Source organism: Labrus bergylta, chromosome 13, assembly GCF_963930695.1.
Source record: "Labrus bergylta chromosome 13, fLabBer1.1, whole genome shotgun sequence".
NCBI lineage: Eukaryota > Metazoa > Chordata > Actinopteri > Labriformes > Labridae > Labrus > Labrus bergylta.
The window spans coordinates 22,670,489-22,690,138 of record NC_089207.1 but is presented as its reverse complement, the minus strand read 5'-3'; the positions used below and the strand labels follow the sequence as shown (position 1 = coordinate 22,690,138).

Sequence of the window (19,650 nt, the reverse complement as noted above, 5' to 3'; positions counted from 1 at the left end):
AGGCTTCATAAGCATCTTCTGTGGCTACAGCCCTGTTTGTGGCTTTAAGTAGAAGAGAGGCATCATTCAGTATTAACAGCTTCAAACCTTTGCAGATTAATTTGTGAACTGAACTACGGAGGACAGCCCAGTTTAAAGATTTCAGCTGTAGCTTTTCATTAGTGGTACATTTGGCTGTAGCCTAAATGCATGGCCTGTCATTCAAAGAGCTATTGCAAAAGAACATAGGAGCACCTTAGCCATTTCTAGAGGTGAACATAATCATTTACATTATGCACATTTTTATACAGTCTACATCCTGTCACATCATGCGAAAGGGTGTAGACATATATCCAAAATGTCCTCAGGACATTTGATGGACAATTGGTAAATAGGTCATTCAATTTGTCTTCTGCAAAGAAAGAACATTTACATGAACATCTACAAACTTTTAATGAATGAGACATTATTTACCATATGTACATATTTTCAGGTTACACAGTTGAAACTGTCACACTTCACTACATATTATATCTTTGTGGAAAAATTGTGGACGTGTCATGATGGATGAGGGATGAGTGATGTTCATGGGCCTCAGCGGCTCTGTTGATGGTTGAGAAAACTGCAAATAGGAAACGGTCAAAATCCTTTTTGCCTGGATTCCATTATCTGTATGCAATACACCCTCCTGCCCCAGAAGGGTTATATTTATTTCATACGATATGCTGTGCAAACAGAGAAACTGACACAAAATCAAATAAGTCAAGAGTAAAATGTGTGATTAAATCCTTTAATAATCTCGTGTTTAGTTGATGAAAACATAAAAATAGCCTTAGAAAATAAAAAAAAATTTGAATTGAGGTTCCATTAACTGAAGTGTCATTGAGATTTAAAAAAGGACGAGTCAATTTTTGATGTCATTGGATTTGAAAAACACGTTCAAGTTACGTTTGTATTTATTTTCTGAAAAAAAAAAATAATGAAATGAAACAAAAACCAGTGGAAAAATGTCCAAATACTTGATTTACCTCCTCAGAATTCTTCCTGTTTTGGAATATGATTTTTATTGACAAGATGAGTTGGACTGCATACACATCTGCGGCTGGATGTTGGTTTCAAAGAAAAAACAAACAGATAACAGGTGATGAGTCTCTAAAATCATTTTTTGAGGTAAAGCAACTCAGTGTTTAATTGTCTAAAAATTGAAATGAATTACTAATAGAGCTCTTTATAGATCAGAGCAGACTACCTCTTTATTAATCCTGTTCAATTCTCAATTTTAAACTTTAACACAAGATAATTGGCAACTAATCCCAGCAAATTTCTTGCTAAAGCTGAAGACATTTTCACTCCATCACTACCTCATGGGCTCAGTGAGCTTCTACATTTTCACACAAAATTAAGCAGCACTGTCTATTAAGGCTTGCATGAAATCTGTCTCGAGACAACTGTAGGAGGATGTACACTAAATATTGCTGAAGAGGAGTGACGATCTACAAAAATGTTTAATAAATCAAACAATTTTTTTGATGAATACAATATATGGCAAGTAATGTGGAGGGGAGGAAGAGACAGACAAAATACCCGCTCCATATCTTGCTACCATTGTTTGCATTTGGGACCAGGAAATGTGCTGCGTCACATTGACAAACTATTTAATTATGTTCTGCAGATTCAAGAGTATGTTTTGCTGCAGTTTGAAAAAAAAAAAACTGTAATTGTGAAATGGCTTGGAGTTGGTTGCACCAAAATATGGCTAGGACATATAGCGAAACATTGCTTTGTGCACATTTTGTGTAAACTGCTTTCTCTAAAGAATGACAATGTGCAATTAGAACAACCAATTTAACACAATGATTTTCAAAAGTAAAGTTTGTTTGTTGTTTTAAAAATGTTTATCAATCCAAAAAAATGTTTAACGCTTCATTTTGAGCTGTAATGGGAGGAGGGGAGTGAAGATTAAAAAGTCAAACTAGAGGTAAGGAGTGGGTGCTGTTTTTAAAGGGGTGGCAACTAAACAATCCCTTGCCTGAGCAAGCTTGATTTAAGGCAAAGGTCAAAACATCCACATCTACAGTCAAAATCTAGACAGCAAAGGATATGCTAACTGTTTGGAGGCTACATAAAGAAAATTGATGTCTAGTCTGGAATCTGTTGAACTGCTATTGAATTACAGGAGCAGCACAGTCTTATCCTAAGTAATGACTGCTGCATTTCAAATATGATCAGAGGTTGGGCGGAAGGTTAAACTGCTTCGGGGTATGCATTGGAATTCTGTCGTTTGCGTGGATGAAAATCTGTTTTTAGGAAAAGCAAGTGCAAATCAAAGTAGATGAATTGGAAAAATAATTTAAATGTGTCAAGGTGAGTCTGTGGGTGTCGGTGCTGCAGGCTACAAATGAAACCTGTAACAGATGGTAATAACTACCATCTGCCCTTGATGAGGGCAGATTTCACATTCTGAGCATTAACATTAGCTAAACAGAATCCTGGCTCTCCAAACCAAAATGTCAAGAGGTCAGTTCACCAAGATTGCAAAAAAAACACAAAAATCAGTCTTGCTCAGACACATTGCAGTTGAAGTTTACAGGTGGTGCTAAAAATGCATTCAAAAAGTACTCTTACCACCACTCGTGTGCTTACAACTCACATAACCCAATTATGTCAGAATGGTTAGCCTATACTGTTGCTTTACAAGCACCATATAGTTACTGGTGAAAACTGAAATTATCTTGAGATATTGTTTCTGTAAAAACACACTGCTGTTCTGTGACAATGATTTGAACACCTTGGACAACTTTTTCCCCCTACCATGTATTGGAGTGTCATTGGTGCCTTTCAGATCCTGTGATATTATAACCCCAACTATCTGCCAGGCCAGTCATCAAGGCGTTAGCTGGAAACTGTTTTGCAATTTAGGGTTAATCCGCCCTTTTACACTGAGGATTCCAAATGGCCCTAAATCACCGTTTCCCATTGCAAGTACCACTATGGAAAAAAAGGGAAGGAGATGTCCAGCATACTAAAGGTTTTTAAAAAAAATGCACTGCCCCTGGATGGAGGCTATGGTTTGAAATATGGATCAGCTTGTGTCCGACAGGCAAAATAAATGAACATGTCAGCAGTCTCTGAATGGTTTATGACTGTGACAGGAAGTGGAGGTAGGTAGCTCAGAGCAGAAAATGGACTGCTTGCTGTTCTTGTGTCCTTGAACAGGTTAGAAGTCTAACTATGGATTTTTTACCAGGAATTAATGAGATTTGGATGGAGACAGGGAGTCTCTAGCAAGATTAAGAAAGAAACGGGGAAGATGGTATTTTCCCCTTTTTAATATTCTGTGTTACACCAGAGAGCTTAAAACCATGACCTTGTATGCTCTCTCTCACTCTAGGGCCATTATGATTCCTAAGTCTGGCCTGTATTGTGTTTTCACAGCTGGGTGTCCTCCCCGGCCTGCCTACTGACTCAATATCGGGGGGAGAATAGACTTGGGCAGGAATTAGACACCGCAGGATGATCATACAAAGGCAGAGGATGAAGCTCAGAAGATCAGTTTTGTTTCTTGGCGCCCTGGTTGCCATAACTGGAACCTGTTTTCTTCACCTCTGTGACCCCTATGAGTCGACGGATAGCTATGGAGGCTGCAGAGAAAACAAAGAAAACAAGCATAAGAATTCAAATGTAAAACCAAACTGCTCCTGCAACACCTTCAGGAGTTTCATATGCATTTGTTTTCCTGGTAAAGTCAAATAACCACTGCATCCTGGTGATCCCTAGGAGAAAGACGACACTTTTATTCCAATGGCCACTGGTGCATTTGTTACTTACCAATGAAGAGGAAGATGATAAAGCCAATAATGAGGAGGGGGGAGCCACTAACTACAACTCCACAAGCAAAGTTGATGAGGGGTGAAAGAAGCAGGGTGGCCCAAAAGAGGAAGTTCAATAGTGTCCAAAGTCTGCGACGTGGGATAATTGTGGGTCCAGGGAACTTGCCTTCCTTGTTGTAATATTCCTGCAAGGCATCCTGGGGAGAATAGGCAGAAGAAACAGTTTGCAGTGTATGAAGTGAACATGTATACCATTTGCATTGAAACAACAGAAACCTTACACAAATAAATGCCCTAAAGGAGGAGATAACGTTGAGAGAAATCAGATATCCAAATCAGTAGAACATTACTGGTGTCCTTCACCTCCTGAATGGTAAACATGGAGCCAACGCACTAAAAACATTGCTGAGCAAGACTCATCACCGTTTAGTCAATTTAAGGGGTTTGGTATTTTGCCCAACGATACTTCAATATGCAGAGTGAGGAGGTCGGTGACTGACACACCACTCTTCTGATTAGAAAACAACAATCTCTCCTTCTCAGCCACAACCACCTCCAAGATAAAATAAGTTAACATGCATAACTTCAATCTTAATTTATCCACCTTATGACAACAAACACTTTTTTATAGTTCCTTTTAACGTAATTGTTCAGCCGTAACAAGTTCCTTTTTGTGTGGTTAAGATTATGTCGTAACCTCCCATCTAGCAGAGGGTCCTTACTTATCCATATAAAGTCAACAATCAGTTTACCTTCTCCTGGTAGAGCTTGTGCAGCCAATTTGCACACTCTTTCTCATCATCTGGTATATCCTCCACAGGGAACCGCCTGGTTGGGGAAGAGTTTAAAAGTACATGGGGATAAATAAACATAACAATTGTATGATCCAATGAGATGTATGTCAGCCATCTAAAACTGGGAACAAATCTCAAGACACTCAAAATAATAGAGAAGACATTCTCAAACAATAAATACAAATATTAGCTTGATAGCTAGATATACAACAGAAAATGTGTCATCAAAGTTTAGAAGTATAAGACGATAATTTAATAATTCACAGCTTGTCTTTGAGGTTTCATACCACCAGGGGGCCCCCTTACCATACATTCAATGCACCATAATATTTTTGTGATGACAGATTTCAGAATCTTATCCAACCGGCACATTAATGTTGAATACATTTTCCACCAGGAGAGACTGAGTAGACCTGACTCTAAGTTTTCATCATTATATTACGGTAACTAATGTTTCATTGTAAATGGCAGATATCTTTGTGCTCACCTTACACTCATGTCAGCTTTGTATTGCTTGCCATTGACAATACCCAAAAGAGTAGGAGTTTGGTTGTCTTTGAAGTTGAGAGTCACATCATACACGGCAGAAACTGAGACAGAAAAATACAAATGTATGGTTTAAGGCTGAAATGTATTTTGAGATTTAATTGTGTGTGTGTGTGTGTGTGTGTGTGTGTGTGTGTGTGTGTGTGTGTGTGTGTGTGTGTGTGTGTGTGTGTGTGTGTGTGTGTGTGTGTGTGTGGCCATACCTGTGCCCTTAAGACACGATAGTGTGGTGGTGAATCCTTTTGTTCGGGGCAGCAGGTGGTATTTGAGCTGGGGCAGGCCTTTACTCTCTGCAACCTGCATGCTGATTTGGTGCTTTTCCTCTGTAAAGCGAGTCCCCTCACAGTACAACAGAAACTGTGGAGGAAGATGAGCTGTTTTAATACACAGACAAAAAAACCTTTCATAAAAAAAATCCCACAGATTTAAGGTGACCGTTCTCTTGCCCTGTCTACTCTCACACAATGTTCAAATGAAGTCACTGCATGAAGTCAATAGTAAGGTGGTTGACACGTTTAACAAAGATTGTTCAGTATGTTATCCAAACACATTGAATCTCTGTCATTAGCAGTGGCCTGGTGCTTAACTTAGGGGTAATAAGATCAACTGCCTTAACTGATCTGTCTAATCTCACCAGGTGAACTGGTTGTGTCACGTGGGAAAACTGACACAAGGTGCTTTAATCCTTTACTAAAGGTGGACGACAAACAGCAGGACCTGTTGTCCCCAGCAAGGTTATTACCGTTAGCTAAAACTAACGATAAAACTAAAAATTATTTTACTGAAACTAAAATGAAACAGTCTTTACAAAAAAAAAAACGATGACTGTTTTTTGTGTTTACAAAACGAACTAAAATGAAATTGTAGACAAAATGTCACACTGACGGATATGTTCTTTACGTTTTGTCTCGGGAACAGAGATTTCACCCAGGTCTATTTTATGAGTCATGACTTCACATAATTGCATTTTAGGTCATGATTTGTATTCAAATATCAATTTAAATAAATAAAAGTAAAAGTTAGGAGTATTTGAATATTCTAAAATGATATGCCGTTTACATTCTCTGGCCCTTATTGGTCTCGCCCCTGACATGTATCCCACATAAAAAAACTAAACACTAAAACCAAGCATGTTCACAAAACATAAAACTACACTAACAAACCTGCATTAAAAACTAATTAATAAGGGCAGCTGAGCGGTTAGTTCGCGCACCCCATGTAGAGGCTGAAGTCCTTGAGACGGGCAGCCCGGGTTCAAATCCGACTTGTGGCTCCTTTCCCCGCATGTCATTCCCCACTTTCTCCCTCCCCCATTTCAGACTCTATCCACCGTTATATCTCTTCAATAAAAGGCAGAAAAGCCCAAAAATAAATTGTTAAAAAAAATTATATATATATATATATATATATATATATATATATAAAAAAAAAACTAAAAAAAACTTTAAAACTGAAATTGAAAACAAAAAGTCAAGTTTTTTTAAAAAGGATGATGGTAAATATGTTTGCTTATTTAAACATGAGACCCATTTTGCCTTCCAAAGCACGGTGGAAGTATCCTTAGACTATTTATGCACAGCAGACATCCAGTTCCAGGAGTTTCATTGAAAAAATATACAAGAACCCTCCTGTGGAGACATATTCAAACATCTGGCGCACTCGACCAAAATGCACATATGTATCTGCCAAGATCAACCAACAATGGTGAAACTAGGTGGAAGGGCAGAATCTGTATTTCCTTATACTTTTCCATGTGAAATCTCAGGAACTAACAACACTTGTTTTAAGAGTTATTATCAAGTATGATTTTATGTTGCATATTGTTTCTAAGTAGTAATTAGGAACATTTTATCAGGCTGCTTAACAGCTGATATCTGGGACAAACTTCTTAATGATCCAAACTACAACCAATGGCAGAAATTGATATCTGCTATTCTCTTAAACCTTTCACTTACTTTTCTGCTGACACACAGTTTACAATTAAAATAAAAATACTTAACTATAGTTCCACACACCTGATTGTATTTGAATCTGGTCTGATGTCTCACTGCTTGCTCTTCTTAATATCTCTATTATTCTCTAGGATCTCAGCACTTTTCTTACCAAGTAAATTGATCAAAATCATTCCAATTCATAGAACCATAATTCTACTTATGATCCACCATTTTATTCTTTTGTATCTAACCTATGTTTACAGTTTGCAACCTTGAATAGAATCAATCACAGCTTCACTTTGATTGGATGATGTACTACTTTTTGTAAGCAACAAGTCAATTCTGATTGTATATTAGCCAACGCAAAGTCAAAAGGTGATTAAAAATCCATGTATGGTATTTGTGCAAACAGATTTGCATTATCATAAAAATAAATCCAGGCTAGCTGCCAAACCTTAAACATAGTTCATTGTTAACATATTACTCATGCTATAAGATCAACAACATAAGTACCTACCCACATACATTCAGGATAATCTTTGAGCCTGGTCAATCCTTTAAAGACAGTCTTTCGGTCCTCCTCCCACTTTCTTTTGCAAAACACGATTTCTAAGAAGTACCAGGTCCAGCCAATCAGAGGAACTTTCAGAAGCTCGTGTTTGGCTAGCACTTTTGAACTCTAAAGAGGAAGCAAATGTATGAGTTTTTAATGGCAGTAGTTGGTTTTCACACAATCAGGGTTTAAGTCCAACCGTGTTAGTGTAGCATGATTGAGGTCAACAAGCATTAATATAATTATTTAAAAGTAAGGGGTTGAGTATCTTTGAGTCATTTTTTATGATATTACTGACCCCTAAGATACCAAATCGTTCACACATGGTCCAGCCACACAGGAAGTCGATCTCAAAGTTGTGGTTCAGGATGACAATGACATGCTCTTTGCCAAACATGTCCACTGTAGACTGTTCAGTGTAGAGGGTGCAATCTGTGCCGGACCACCATTCCAGCAGCATCACCAGCTCTGCACAGAGACAACAAAAGATCATTTGCTCTGCAAAGGCAGGTAATCCTTTATAGTGTGGAATTGTGCATTAGAGTACAAATGACACTTTACTTTTATTATTAACCTTTTTTTAATAGAAACTTGGTATTTTACGAGGAAGAATATAACTTATATATAAATATATATCAACATAATTTACTCACGACTCCAGAGAGAGTAAGAGAGCCGGCAGTTGATTCTGCGATAGAGCTGCTTGTTGATTGGCCAGAGAATACAGGTGCAGAGCTGAATGAAGTTTATGATGAGACCACTCACCACAAACACAAAGCCCATTAGCAACTGCAGGATGAAGAGGCTCTTTAGGTAGGTTAGTGGAGCCATGGCTGAGGAGCCTGGAGAGCTTATCAGGCTCCTTTCTATACACTAAGTCCTACCTAAGAGGGGGCAGAGCAGAAAACAATTACAAGATTAACAGCATTTTGTAGAGAAAAAACGAGACAGATTTAACTTTGTTAATCTACAGATAAACATGTTCTCAGACAAAAAATTAATAAATAAAACATACCACGCTGGATCCTTTTACAAGCCCCGTTTACACGGTCCGTCAGCCAATATCACTGACCTGTGGAAGTCAGGAGAAGAGGTTAAGAATGACAAGTGAAAAACTTATGTTAAATATAAGAGGCAGCTGCAGTATGGAGTCTTCATGCACGCACTGCATGTTTAAGTTATTTAGGTGTGGGCAGAAGGTTAACATGACACAAAACAGACAGGCAGTGTTCACAAGAATGTAGCTTTGGTCAGATTCATGGTAAATATAACAAATCTATTTTTACTTATTTTTTTTAACAGACCTCAGCTCATACATTTCATATTCTGTTGGTTGGACTAAAAAAAAAACAGGGTAAAGAACAGGATTTAGTTCTGAGTGAAAAATGTCTTTCAGCTGAGCAGATTTCTCCGTTCAGGTTTTGGTTTACAGAGTTCATGACCTGCATTTTATAACACATTGTAGACTTTGGCCAATGGTGTTGCCCACCATGATTGGCTTATTGCCAATAGAAGAGTTACAGTTTCAGTCCATGCTTTGTGCTATTTTTCTCAGGGTGCTCAGTTTGTTATCAAAAAAGTCAAAAACATTTTATTCACGTTAGAAAGAAACACATAATTGCCCATTGTTGAGATGACAGTTCGGCCGTTTCCTTGTTTGTATTAAGAGTCATCATAGGAAAACTTAAACACTGAGTTACATGCTTATTCTCAAACCATTAACAATGTTTTGGGTTACACTAAAACCTTGATTCAGCAAGGGTTCCCTCCCATAACAGTTTTGGGAGAGAACTTGTTTTGGTGTTACATTTGCTGGTTGGGAGGCCTTGTTGTCATAAAAATGCTTAATTCAGAAATCACAGAAAGTCAACAGGTAAACCTGCCTAATCCATACCTAAAAAAAAAACTACCATTCAAATCATACAGGCTGCTAGCTCAGATGCTGATGCTGTTTCATGAGGTGACTGTATTTAAAAAATTCACAACAGTAGATAGCAGAACTCCATCTCAAATAGGTGGATTTCACAGGGTTATAAATTCAGTTTACATCCTGGGATTCAGGCTACACACCAATAACACCATATCATCAGACTCACATATACTGGCTTAGACCCTATGTATTCTTGCTCACTGTCAACCTTAATTGTCTTGACTTTTGTGAAACCTTTTTAAAATCTGAATTGTTCTCTTACAAATCTGTGTGGCAGTCTATGAACATGTAAGCCATCGTGGGTCTACCATTGCTTTGTTTTACATCCTCTCTTTTCTGTTTAAGTTTTCACCATGATACTTTATAGCTTAAAGGACATAGATGCCAAAAATGCACGAGTAGCTCTTCTTGAAATCACTTACTCCAAAATGACATTTTGATAGTCCAGACTGAAATTTCTGAAGCTTTGGTTAACTTAACACAAATATTAACCTTAATTTGGTTATTAAAAACAAGCACTTTTAAAGTAAAGCATGGATACATCTTTCAGTACACTTTAATTACGCTTTAATTTAAGCAATTCATATTTTTACAGTAATCATAGCGGAAATCATAATTATATTCCTTAAAAACAATCTTAGTATAGAAAACAAAGACTACATTAAAACACAGTGGATTTAAGTTGAAGTTCTTTGTCGATATTCAACAAGTATTACTCATTGCAATACCTCTATAACATTTAAACAATACAAGCAGCCTCAGGGTGAAGGAAATTGAATCTTACATGTGCTTCCAGAGAACTTCAGGACAGGCTCTGGGGCAAATGAACATCAAACTATTTCTCAATCTCTGTAAGGACTCACTTAAGTGTTGTAATACTGACACGTGGTACCTGTGTGTCATCTATCCTCTGATTACAAGTCCAAACAGCCACGATTGTCTCCATAATATGTCCAAGAGATGACCTTTGTCTCTACTGGGAGAGGGGGACTGGAAATTATTATTATTGCACATTTTACTTGTGGCTCCTGATACTTATTCTGGTAAGTCTGTAGGCTTCAATACCAAATTGAACTGTGTTCACAGACGAGGGTTTTTGGAAGTGTTTTGGAGCCCATGCAGTGATGTCCACTACAGAATCTTGACTTATCTTTTTGTAAAATGCTGTGTGAAATCTGAGAGCCAAAAGATAACAGCAACTAGGGCGGTTGCAAAAATGAATGACCACAATATTAACACGCCAACCACTGAACAACAGTCACAACCGCTCATGAAGTCACCTCCCCCCACCTCATGTTCATACAAAAACAAAAGCAACTGCACGAGTGCTAAACTAGGGCTGGCCAATTAATCAACTTTCAATTTCAATAACAATTTTGGTTTCCCGGGATCATGAAGACAAGATAATTGAGATGTTGTGCTCGACTTCTTTTGTGTCGCAGCACACAGTTATCTCTAAAATCACTTCCCCTGTAGCCAACAAAAAAAACACGATAGTGCATTTTTTTCAAAACCTGTACAATAGCTGACACGCTGCACGGACATTGACAACGTCTAGAACCCAGGTTACCGCGACAGCTCTATTTTCAGCAAGCCCGTACACGGTCTTACTGTCATGCCTGTGCATATTTCTAGTCAGAGCTAACATGCACGGAGGGTGCTTACAACATATATTACCTGTTTGTAGCAGAAATAATTAACCAGTTCAAACCTGAATACACCCTGCCATACAGAACCCAGTTTACCCACTTGATGGATTAGAAATATGAAACAACCTTTCTGAAGTTAAACGTGGCACACACACACACATTTTTACATTTCATTTATGTAATCATACAAAACAATTCATTAAGAAACAATATTGAGATTGATGACCAAAAAGTGAATTTTGATTAGAACTTTTGGCTGCAATAATATAAAATATTTCAAATTGATACGTTGAATGCTCACTGTATACACTGCATGGATCTTTGCACTTAAAATGTTGACTAAAATCCCTTTCTGTGGACACATTTCTTAAAAGTAAGTAAGTAATCATGAAAGAGTTCAACTGCTCCCTCACACTGACAGTTCATGTGTGGACCAGCCATGCCACAGAGGCATACCTTGGAGGGTCTTGCCATTTCATCACTAAAGATTGGCAAAACAATACCAAGAGGCCACCCTGCCTCTGGAGGAGAGGCATACTGCTGCAAACGTCATGACATGGATGAAGAAAAATTAGACATCTATGGCCTGGCACACACTACAAGATTTTTAAAATGTGAGAGACCCCACACATGACAACAAATCATGACAGAGTAACAGTTCAGTTTTTATAGTGTGTGTGGTGTGTGCAACTAGACGACCAACTCAGCAAACCAAACACTAGAGTAAACAAACATGATGGTCAAGCTAAATGTGGCTAGCTGGTACATCCAAAACATTTGGGTCCAACTCTGTTCCTTGTCAGTTGGATTGGGGTTAGTTTTACAGGACACACTGTAAAAACACTGTTGTTGCCACAAATCAACAAGTTGGTCCTGAATTTATGACATCCATCTTGTCTTTAGGGTTAGGGTTCTGTTCCATGTGACAATTCACAGAGTCTGTGCTCGGCCGTCCTAGGTGTTCTCCCTACACAACAGGATTTCTGATCGTAAATATTGAAGACGGATAATATTTACGATTTCAAATTCGGCAGCCCCAATCATCTTCCGAGCAGATCAGGAAGGTTAAAATCACTCTTAACACACCTCACACCACAGGAGAAAATGGCAAGGTAATGTATGGATCCATCATATAGTTGGGCTTTACTGACTCTGGTTTTAAGTCGGGTTTTAGGCCCAAAATCAGCACGGATATCTTGTAGTGTGTACCCGGCTTAACCTACCAAGAAAAAAAGCTGTAGTTCATGACAATGAGTCAAATATGGAAGCAGCAATGTGAATGCTTGAAAAGGGGAATTGTTGGGCCTCTCTTCACTGCACTGGTCACACAGCTCATTGTCAACAGTGCCCTCACAGAGCCCAACATCAGCAGAGCTGTAGGAGCAGCTACAAACTTTGTAGAACACTTGGTTGAGAAGCAAGCTGGCTAATATAAAACAACAGCAAATAAATACAGCACAACACAAGTTGATTCAGGATGTCAAGTGGGAGCAGTACATGGCCAGTCACTGCCACTTTATCCAATCCTGAGGTGACTCCAAGGGGCAAACACTACTTTGACTTAAAGCGAGATCAATTGGTTCTGCTTAAAGAGCTGGTTCAAGGCTTACTGCCTTTTAAATGTGCTACTGTTTACCTTAGTGGACTATAGTATGCCACAGCTTCAGGTCTTCCCTAGCTGGTCAAAAGATGCAACGGTCCATACAGAAAAACTTGTTTTGAGACAAGCCCATCAAAAGCCTTTCTGGCCAGTGCAGGAAAAGGGATACATAAGAGATGGGGGAATCTGAACTGCATCTCAGCAGAGAGAAACAACCCAGTTGCTCTTGTTCCAAAATTCTTACAATGGTGGGGCCAGTGATCTTGAATATCCACAAATTTAACTTGACATCAAGCCCCGAGTACCCTTAATACTAGCTGCTGTACAATGTCCTTTTCTGACATGAAATATGATTGAGTATACTCTTGTGGTGGATTGACAATGCAACATTATATAGGTCATGGCTAACACAGCCCAGGAGACCTTCCAGAAGAACACTGGGCATCCTGGCTTGTTTGGACCCAAATTCAAAATATCATCCAATAAATCCGTACTACCTGCTGACTTAATATTTTAATTGACAGACACACAGGATGTAATCCTTGAGAAGTTGTCTGACCTGATTAAAGTTGTGTCCTTGTCCTTCACTTGTTTCCCTCTCTGTCCTCCTGCTTCTCACCAAAGTCACATGACGTGCTTGCAAGAGTGTTAGTTCATCAAACAGGGGCGAATCCAGACTTTTTGACTGGGGTGGCATGAAGTTTGTGTGCATCCACAAACAAATCTAATCTGTTATTTATCCTTGTTAAAAAATATTGTTAAATTTGATAATTAACAAAAAATACAAGTAAAAAAAACGTGTTTGTTTTGTTGAAGTTAAGTTTGTTCCCTGCTCCTGCTATTTTAACTTGATTGCAGTGAGTAGGGTGGAGCAGGTGTAGGGCATCTCTTCAACGTAGTAAATCATTTACATTAGCCAGTCCAATGAACTTAAAGTATATTTATATAGGCCAAGTAATAAGACAAGATAAGATAACCCTCTATGAGTACCACATTTGGCTTTGTAGAATTACAGCAGTAAAGGCAAAATTATAGCAAAAGCTGAGATAAGCGTCAATAAAAAAAAAAAATAGAATTAACGAATAAAAACATACATAAAAAGGCAATAAGATAAGATGTTATTCAAAAAGGAATTCTAAGTTAACCGACCACACAATATTTCTATTGAAAATCTGTGGTTGCAGAGTTAATTACCTTTCAACAGTTTTATGGTGTGGTTTTAAAGCTGCTGATAGAATTAAAGTTATTAATGTCACATAATGCCATTAAGTTGTGGCCTTCATCGAGAAAGTGGATGAGGAAATGATTTGAAAAGTTACAGACATTGACCTCAACACATTCATTAGTCAACCTAACAAACATTTTTTCCCCCAGTTAAGTGGTTTGACCAGACTTCATGTGTTCTTTCGTTAAGTCTCATACAAGCACATCAAAATAAAAGTAGCTAAGAGAGATGAAATTGGATGGGACAATGCAAACAGCCATTAGAGGTCCACCTCCATGTGGTTAAAAGAGACCACCTGACACACAAAAGATTAGACGCTGACTGGGTTAAAGCTGCTTAAGACCAGAGAGCTGCTTCTGCTCTTCATTACCTGAACTATATGTAGTCATACTCAATTATTTTTCTTCATCCAGAATACCTGAACTTCTACTAAACTATTCTTTATTTTCTGAACATAATAAATTGACAAATTAACAGATCATTTAACCACTTCTTGCAAGGAGTCTCTGATATCAGAAGTACTCACAAAGATACACAAGTTAATTACTTTCCGGAATTCGGCACATCTCAACCACATCTTGGCATGTAACACACCTTTGTCTAGTTATTTTGAGTCTAATACTTTTCTGTTTATCTGTCTTTCAAACATGTTTTTGTCACTTGTTGACTTCTATGTCTTTCACAAATCTGAATAAATCTTGTCTGGCCCATGCTAGCTTAACCATATCTCCTCCCTTTAACTTACCAGTAGACATAGTAGGCCATTGCCATGACCACCAATGCCCCGCATATCCCAGTGAAAATCATAACAGCGCTTTGGTTCAGCATTTTGGCTTCTGGTATTTAACCAATTTCAAGCCAAAAAAAAGTTATATAATGAAAAAGGGCTGCAGAGAGCAGTGGACAGTCACAGGGCGTCCCGATTCATATCCATGATAATCCTACAGAAGGAATGACGAAGAATATGATGATGACAGCAAGAACACAACCAGATCTCAGATCCAGTTGGAAGAAGTGCCTAATCACTGCGAGGATTTACTGAAGACCAAAGAATTTCCTGTGACCAAAACAAAAATTCCCAAAAGAATGGATCTCAGGTGAGGGAATGTGCATCAGGAAAGATAAAAAAGTCCAAAGTCTTCTTGTGGATTCCTAATTGAGCCGGCCAAAGTATGCTAGAAAGACCAGAAGATGGCTCACTTGTGGAAGGAGGGAGGCACACATTCTGGAAGCAGCGACTTACATGCATTCCCATTCTCTAATCCAATGGATCAGATTAGTGCTGATTAGCAGGCTATGGGCACCCTGGATATGTCACATTACATTAACGCTAACAAAGAAGAAGGCGGTGCTCTCTACTACCAGGTTTTACAGAATAGCATCTGTTGCGCTAAAGGAACCAATCAAAATATAGAAATACTTGCTTTACCTTGCTATTGGCTACACCAAGCATTAGGCAGAAGTGATGACCTCAAAGTGAGTTGAAGGTTTCCTTAAACAACCTCTTCTTGTGTATTACCAAGCTGTGCTGTGTATATCTTTGAGCAAGGATAGTTAGAGGTGAATACATCCTAAACCATAAAATCAATGGTGTTCATCCCCAATCAATCTTTGTATAGCGTCAATTCATAACAAATGTTACCCTCCACCCTTGTTTTACCAGTCTCTTTTACAATACCTTTCATATGAGAACAGTATATCTCAGCCAGAACGTCATTGCCAAACGGGCAAGGGAAAACACAAACAAAAGCCTGTGGGTTCTTACATACAGCTCATGTCAAATGTTGTTTATACAAGCCGGCAGAGGCTGTAAAAATACACACAAGTGTTTACTGAAGCAAATGGGTCAAAGGTAAGAGTACAGTCCTGAGGCCTTGCCAGTGGGCGTTGAAGCCAAATATAAAATAGAGATATAATATATTGTGATAGTTGGACTAGGAAGGTCATTTATGTTTCGAAGCATTATATGTTCAATCTTTCACATAGCACCACTGCACTGATGAACACTTCATTGCAGCTTTATGTGGTGCAACAGATCACAGATGATCCATGATACATTCGGAGTACCCCTCAGTAGGCACCTTCGAGACATAGGTCCACCATACCATTCTGTCAGGAACTAAAACCTTATACAAATAACTCTCAAGTGCCCAAAACTGGCAGTTTATCTTAAAATCTATGTGTTTCTGTGGCTGTCACTGATTTAAGCATGCGTTCTTTTGAAAAGATAGAAAAATTAAACAAGCTTGTGCTGCAGCTCCACAGTGTTCTGTGGTTGCTGCTACTTTCCTAAGCTCTCTTTGCCTACCAAGCATCCGTGCAGTTCACATGACTGAAAGCTACGAATGGAGGCCTGAATTATTGTTGCAGAGTATACATTTGACTCGTTAACTACATAATATTAACTTTGGACTTTTAAAATGAAATGTATGTATAGCCTATATTTAAAGACAATTTTAAAACATCTTGTTCAGTGAAGGTCTGTCATTCTCTTTGTGGGGAGTGGTTGGGAGGCGCCCTAGCACCCTCTATTGACCAGCTGCCAATGATTAAAACCTAACTGTCACTAGCAACTGAAGTAAAAGTCAATTTTCGTAACCTAGCAAAAATGAGCAATGTTGAGAAGCGCTCTGAAATTGGTGGGCTCTGCCAGCGCAAGAAGTACTGACAATGGACACAGAAACCTTTCATCATTGTACAATCAGGCCCTGAAATAACGGACAAAAACACATTTGGTGGCATCCCTTCCACATACTATAAAGACGAAACTTAGTTTCAAGACAATCTTGAAAACAATCTTGCACCTGAACCTCTTTTCAGCAATGTTCAAAGGCAGGACAGTAATAGAGTAACAGGAAGCATAGTGAATGGAAACTGTTCCATACAACATTGTCGATCTAAATTTGGACGGTCATCTTTCTATTTTAAGGGCTGTAAACTGAGCAACACATTACCAACTGAAATAAAATGAACTGCTGATTTTAAATCTTTAACCACAAAGGTCAAGTGCTGGCTAAAAGCAACCTAGAGATGTACCCAGTTTAAACTTGTATTTTAAATTTAGATTTGTTAATAGAATTAATGTATGTTAAAATGTGGTATATGTAGTTCATTATATAATTAAGAAATTGAGTGTGAATGACCAGGTTGTCCCCAAAACAGCCAAAAGTTTAGTGATATTTTTTTTCACAAAATATTGCTCGTGAGGGATTCCAGTCTAAGCCTGCACTGCTCAAATAAAAGCCGATATCTTGCATAGACGTCTCAAAGTCCTAAAGACATACAGTATACTTCGACTGACTAGACTGATAGAGAATTCAGTTTCACTCACTGTCATGTTGCTGGACTTTGAATGTGCCGCTCATTGAATTAACTGGAGCATATAAGATGTATGACTGTATCTTCTTTCAGATACAGTGGACAAGATTGTGATCAAATTCACAAAAATAATCACAAAATAAGACTGTTTTTTTCCTCAATAAACTAATGTCACTCGATTTACAAAGACTTGGGTGAAAATGAGTACAATTTTTCAAATTCATACTGAAATAATTGTCATTAGGTAGAACTCATGTAAGCAACAGAAAGGAAGTAATTACATTAAATGTGTTAGTTACATATTTTGCATGCAGCTGTGTAAATACTGTTTTGTTAGCCCTTAAGTTAAAAGTTTTCTCAGTCTGTTTATTGATGGGGTTTTATATGAATTATATTTCAAAATTGACCAAAATGTTTTTATTGAAACTTGTTTTATTCAAATGTGTTCTCTAGGTATGAGAAAAATCATCATGATCAACTATGTACAAAGATTAGAAAGTTATATAGTAACTCTCAGAAGAAAATGACAGTTTTCAGATGTCTGAAAAGTTCACGTTAAACTTTATCTGCCCAGGCGAGTACTAATAATAAAAGGTTCAACCCTTTGCAGTCTGTGGTTCAACCCTGATGATGAAATAAGAGTGAAGAGCCGCTGAATGAACTCCAGTAACCTCACGTCAGGTGTATGGTGCCATCGTACGCAGGTCAACTTGAAGCCAGATGGCTCGCATGACGTACAGCTGAGCACTGAAGGCTTGCACTGCAAATTTTTTTTTTTTTTTTTTGAATGAACCCAAACATCATTTACTCTAGGCGTCCACCCTTCACGCTGACTTCAGCAATATAGTTTCGCAGCTTCTCGGTCCCTGAATACACATGAAGTGAAAAGTGCAGCGTGGTTAGCGTGGAGCAGCTACGTGACCAGCGTGCACCTTGCGTCCAACCAGGGACAAACACTGACTTTCAATCTTCTTTATTATAAATTCAGAAAGCTACGAGTTAATCTCAGAGTCACACACATAATATTCCATACATAAGATTGCCCAAATAAATAGCAAATGTATCCTACTGCTGCTACCACGCATGGTAAATAAGTTAGAGGTAAAGTGAACCTAAAGGTGGGAACTCATCGGAGAAACACAAGGGCAGACAGTACGGCTGCTAACCGTGTGCGCTAGCATGCTATGTCCTTAAACTCGGCACAGCTAGGCTTTTCATTTAAATCAGAGTGTGGTTAATTCCTCTATTTGAAATGCCTCATTGCTACTAAGGCACATTTCCCCCACATTCACGTATGTCCATGTAACAGCCCACCGAGCTGCGTCGCTCGCTGCCCCTGTGCTATGCTAGTCAGTCAGCTAGCGTTAGCAGTCAGCTTACTGTTCTCTGGACTTACCTCAAAATGATTGAGTCGGGAGTTTGGGAGCAGGCAGGATGTCTACATATGCTTCGTCGCCGCTGTTTGGCTTTCGGTGGGGTATGACAACTTTGTTAAGAAGCCTTTCTTACTTCGTGCGTTTCCAGAAACGCAGTAAAAAAAATGACCTACGCTAATGCGATTTGCAAGACAGCTATTGTTTGTCGGTTAAAGACCCACATTTCCTCAAAGCCCATCTGAAGGCTGCGTGCCCAACATCCGGTCCGGCCCCTCGTTTAATCTGACAGAAATACTAATAACTTACTTTCTTCTTAAATAATGGTGCTGTGCCTCCTTGTCCTGTGCAAACACACTGCCGCTCCTCATCCTGTACGTGCAGGTGAAAGGAGTAGGAACATTATTCTTACTGATATAGGATATTGTATTTGTTATATATATATATATATATATATATTGTATTGTAAGATACCAGTCACATAAAATTGCAGATTTTGCTTGAGTTTTCAAATTCAAATTCTCTGCAATATCACCTTTAATGTTGTTATATTAACTCTCCTTCAGAAAGAGAAACTGCATATCCAGTAGCTTTTTAAAACGTCCCAGCAACATTTTTTTTTTTTTTTTTACATGTATTATCTGAAATATGGTACATTTAAGATTGTTTTCTCTGTTACGCAAAAGCATTTAAAATCAAATCATTCTTAAAAAATTAACAATTTTTTGGGGAAAAGGGACTTTATATTTAATGTCCAATATCTGGGATGTATTTTTTTAATCATTTTTATTGGTGCAGTATCTTAAACTTTTTTTTTTATAAACAGATATTTTGGTCGGATCTCTTCAGTTTTCTTTACCACTTATTGACAAAACCATAGAAGAGTTTTTTTTTTCTTGATGTTTCTATTGTTTTATTT

At 38.2% G+C, this 19,650-nt stretch overlaps 1 protein-coding gene across 4 annotated transcripts; it reads right to left on the bottom strand.

Moving 5' to 3' along the window:
* Positions 1-755: 755 nt before the first annotated feature.
* agpat3 (1-acylglycerol-3-phosphate O-acyltransferase 3) lies at positions 756-19,095 on the bottom strand. 4 transcript variants are annotated; one of them, XM_020641077.3, is made up of 10 exons: positions 19,041-19,095; positions 8,652-8,708; positions 8,290-8,520; positions 7,935-8,104; positions 7,601-7,762; positions 5,353-5,506; positions 5,091-5,193; positions 4,562-4,637; positions 3,808-4,006; positions 756-3,620 (listed from the first exon to the last, which is right to left on the bottom strand). In XM_020641077.3, the coding sequence occupies exons 3-10, from the start codon at positions 8,465-8,467 to the stop codon at positions 3,529-3,531; spliced, it is 1,134 nt and encodes a 377-aa protein (XP_020496733.1). In that variant the 5' UTR covers positions 8,468-8,520; positions 8,652-8,708; positions 19,041-19,095; the 3' UTR covers positions 756-3,528. The 4 variants fall into 4 exon arrangements, with proteins under 4 accessions (XP_020496733.1, XP_020496731.1, XP_065818124.1 ...); XM_020641075.3 differs by lacking the exon at positions 19,041-19,095 and adding an exon at positions 18,755-19,003; XM_065962052.1 differs by lacking the exon at positions 19,041-19,095 and adding an exon at positions 14,786-15,199.
* Positions 19,096-19,650: the final 555 nt, after the last annotated feature.

Bases quoted from the DNA above. Each gene is read 5' to 3' on its own strand.
- agpat3 (XM_020641077.3), bottom strand. From the start codon at position 8,467: ATGGCTCCACTAACCTACCTAAAGAGCCTCTTCATCCTGCAGTTGCTA. The intron at 5,194-5,352 runs GTATGGCCACAC...TTTCTGTCTCAG, and splicing joins ATCGTGTCTTAAGGGCACAG to TTTCTGCCGTGTATGATGTG. The intron at 4,007-4,561 runs GTAAACTGATTG...TATTCTCCCCAG, and splicing joins ACAAGCTCTACCAGGAGAAG to GATGCCTTGCAGGAATATTA.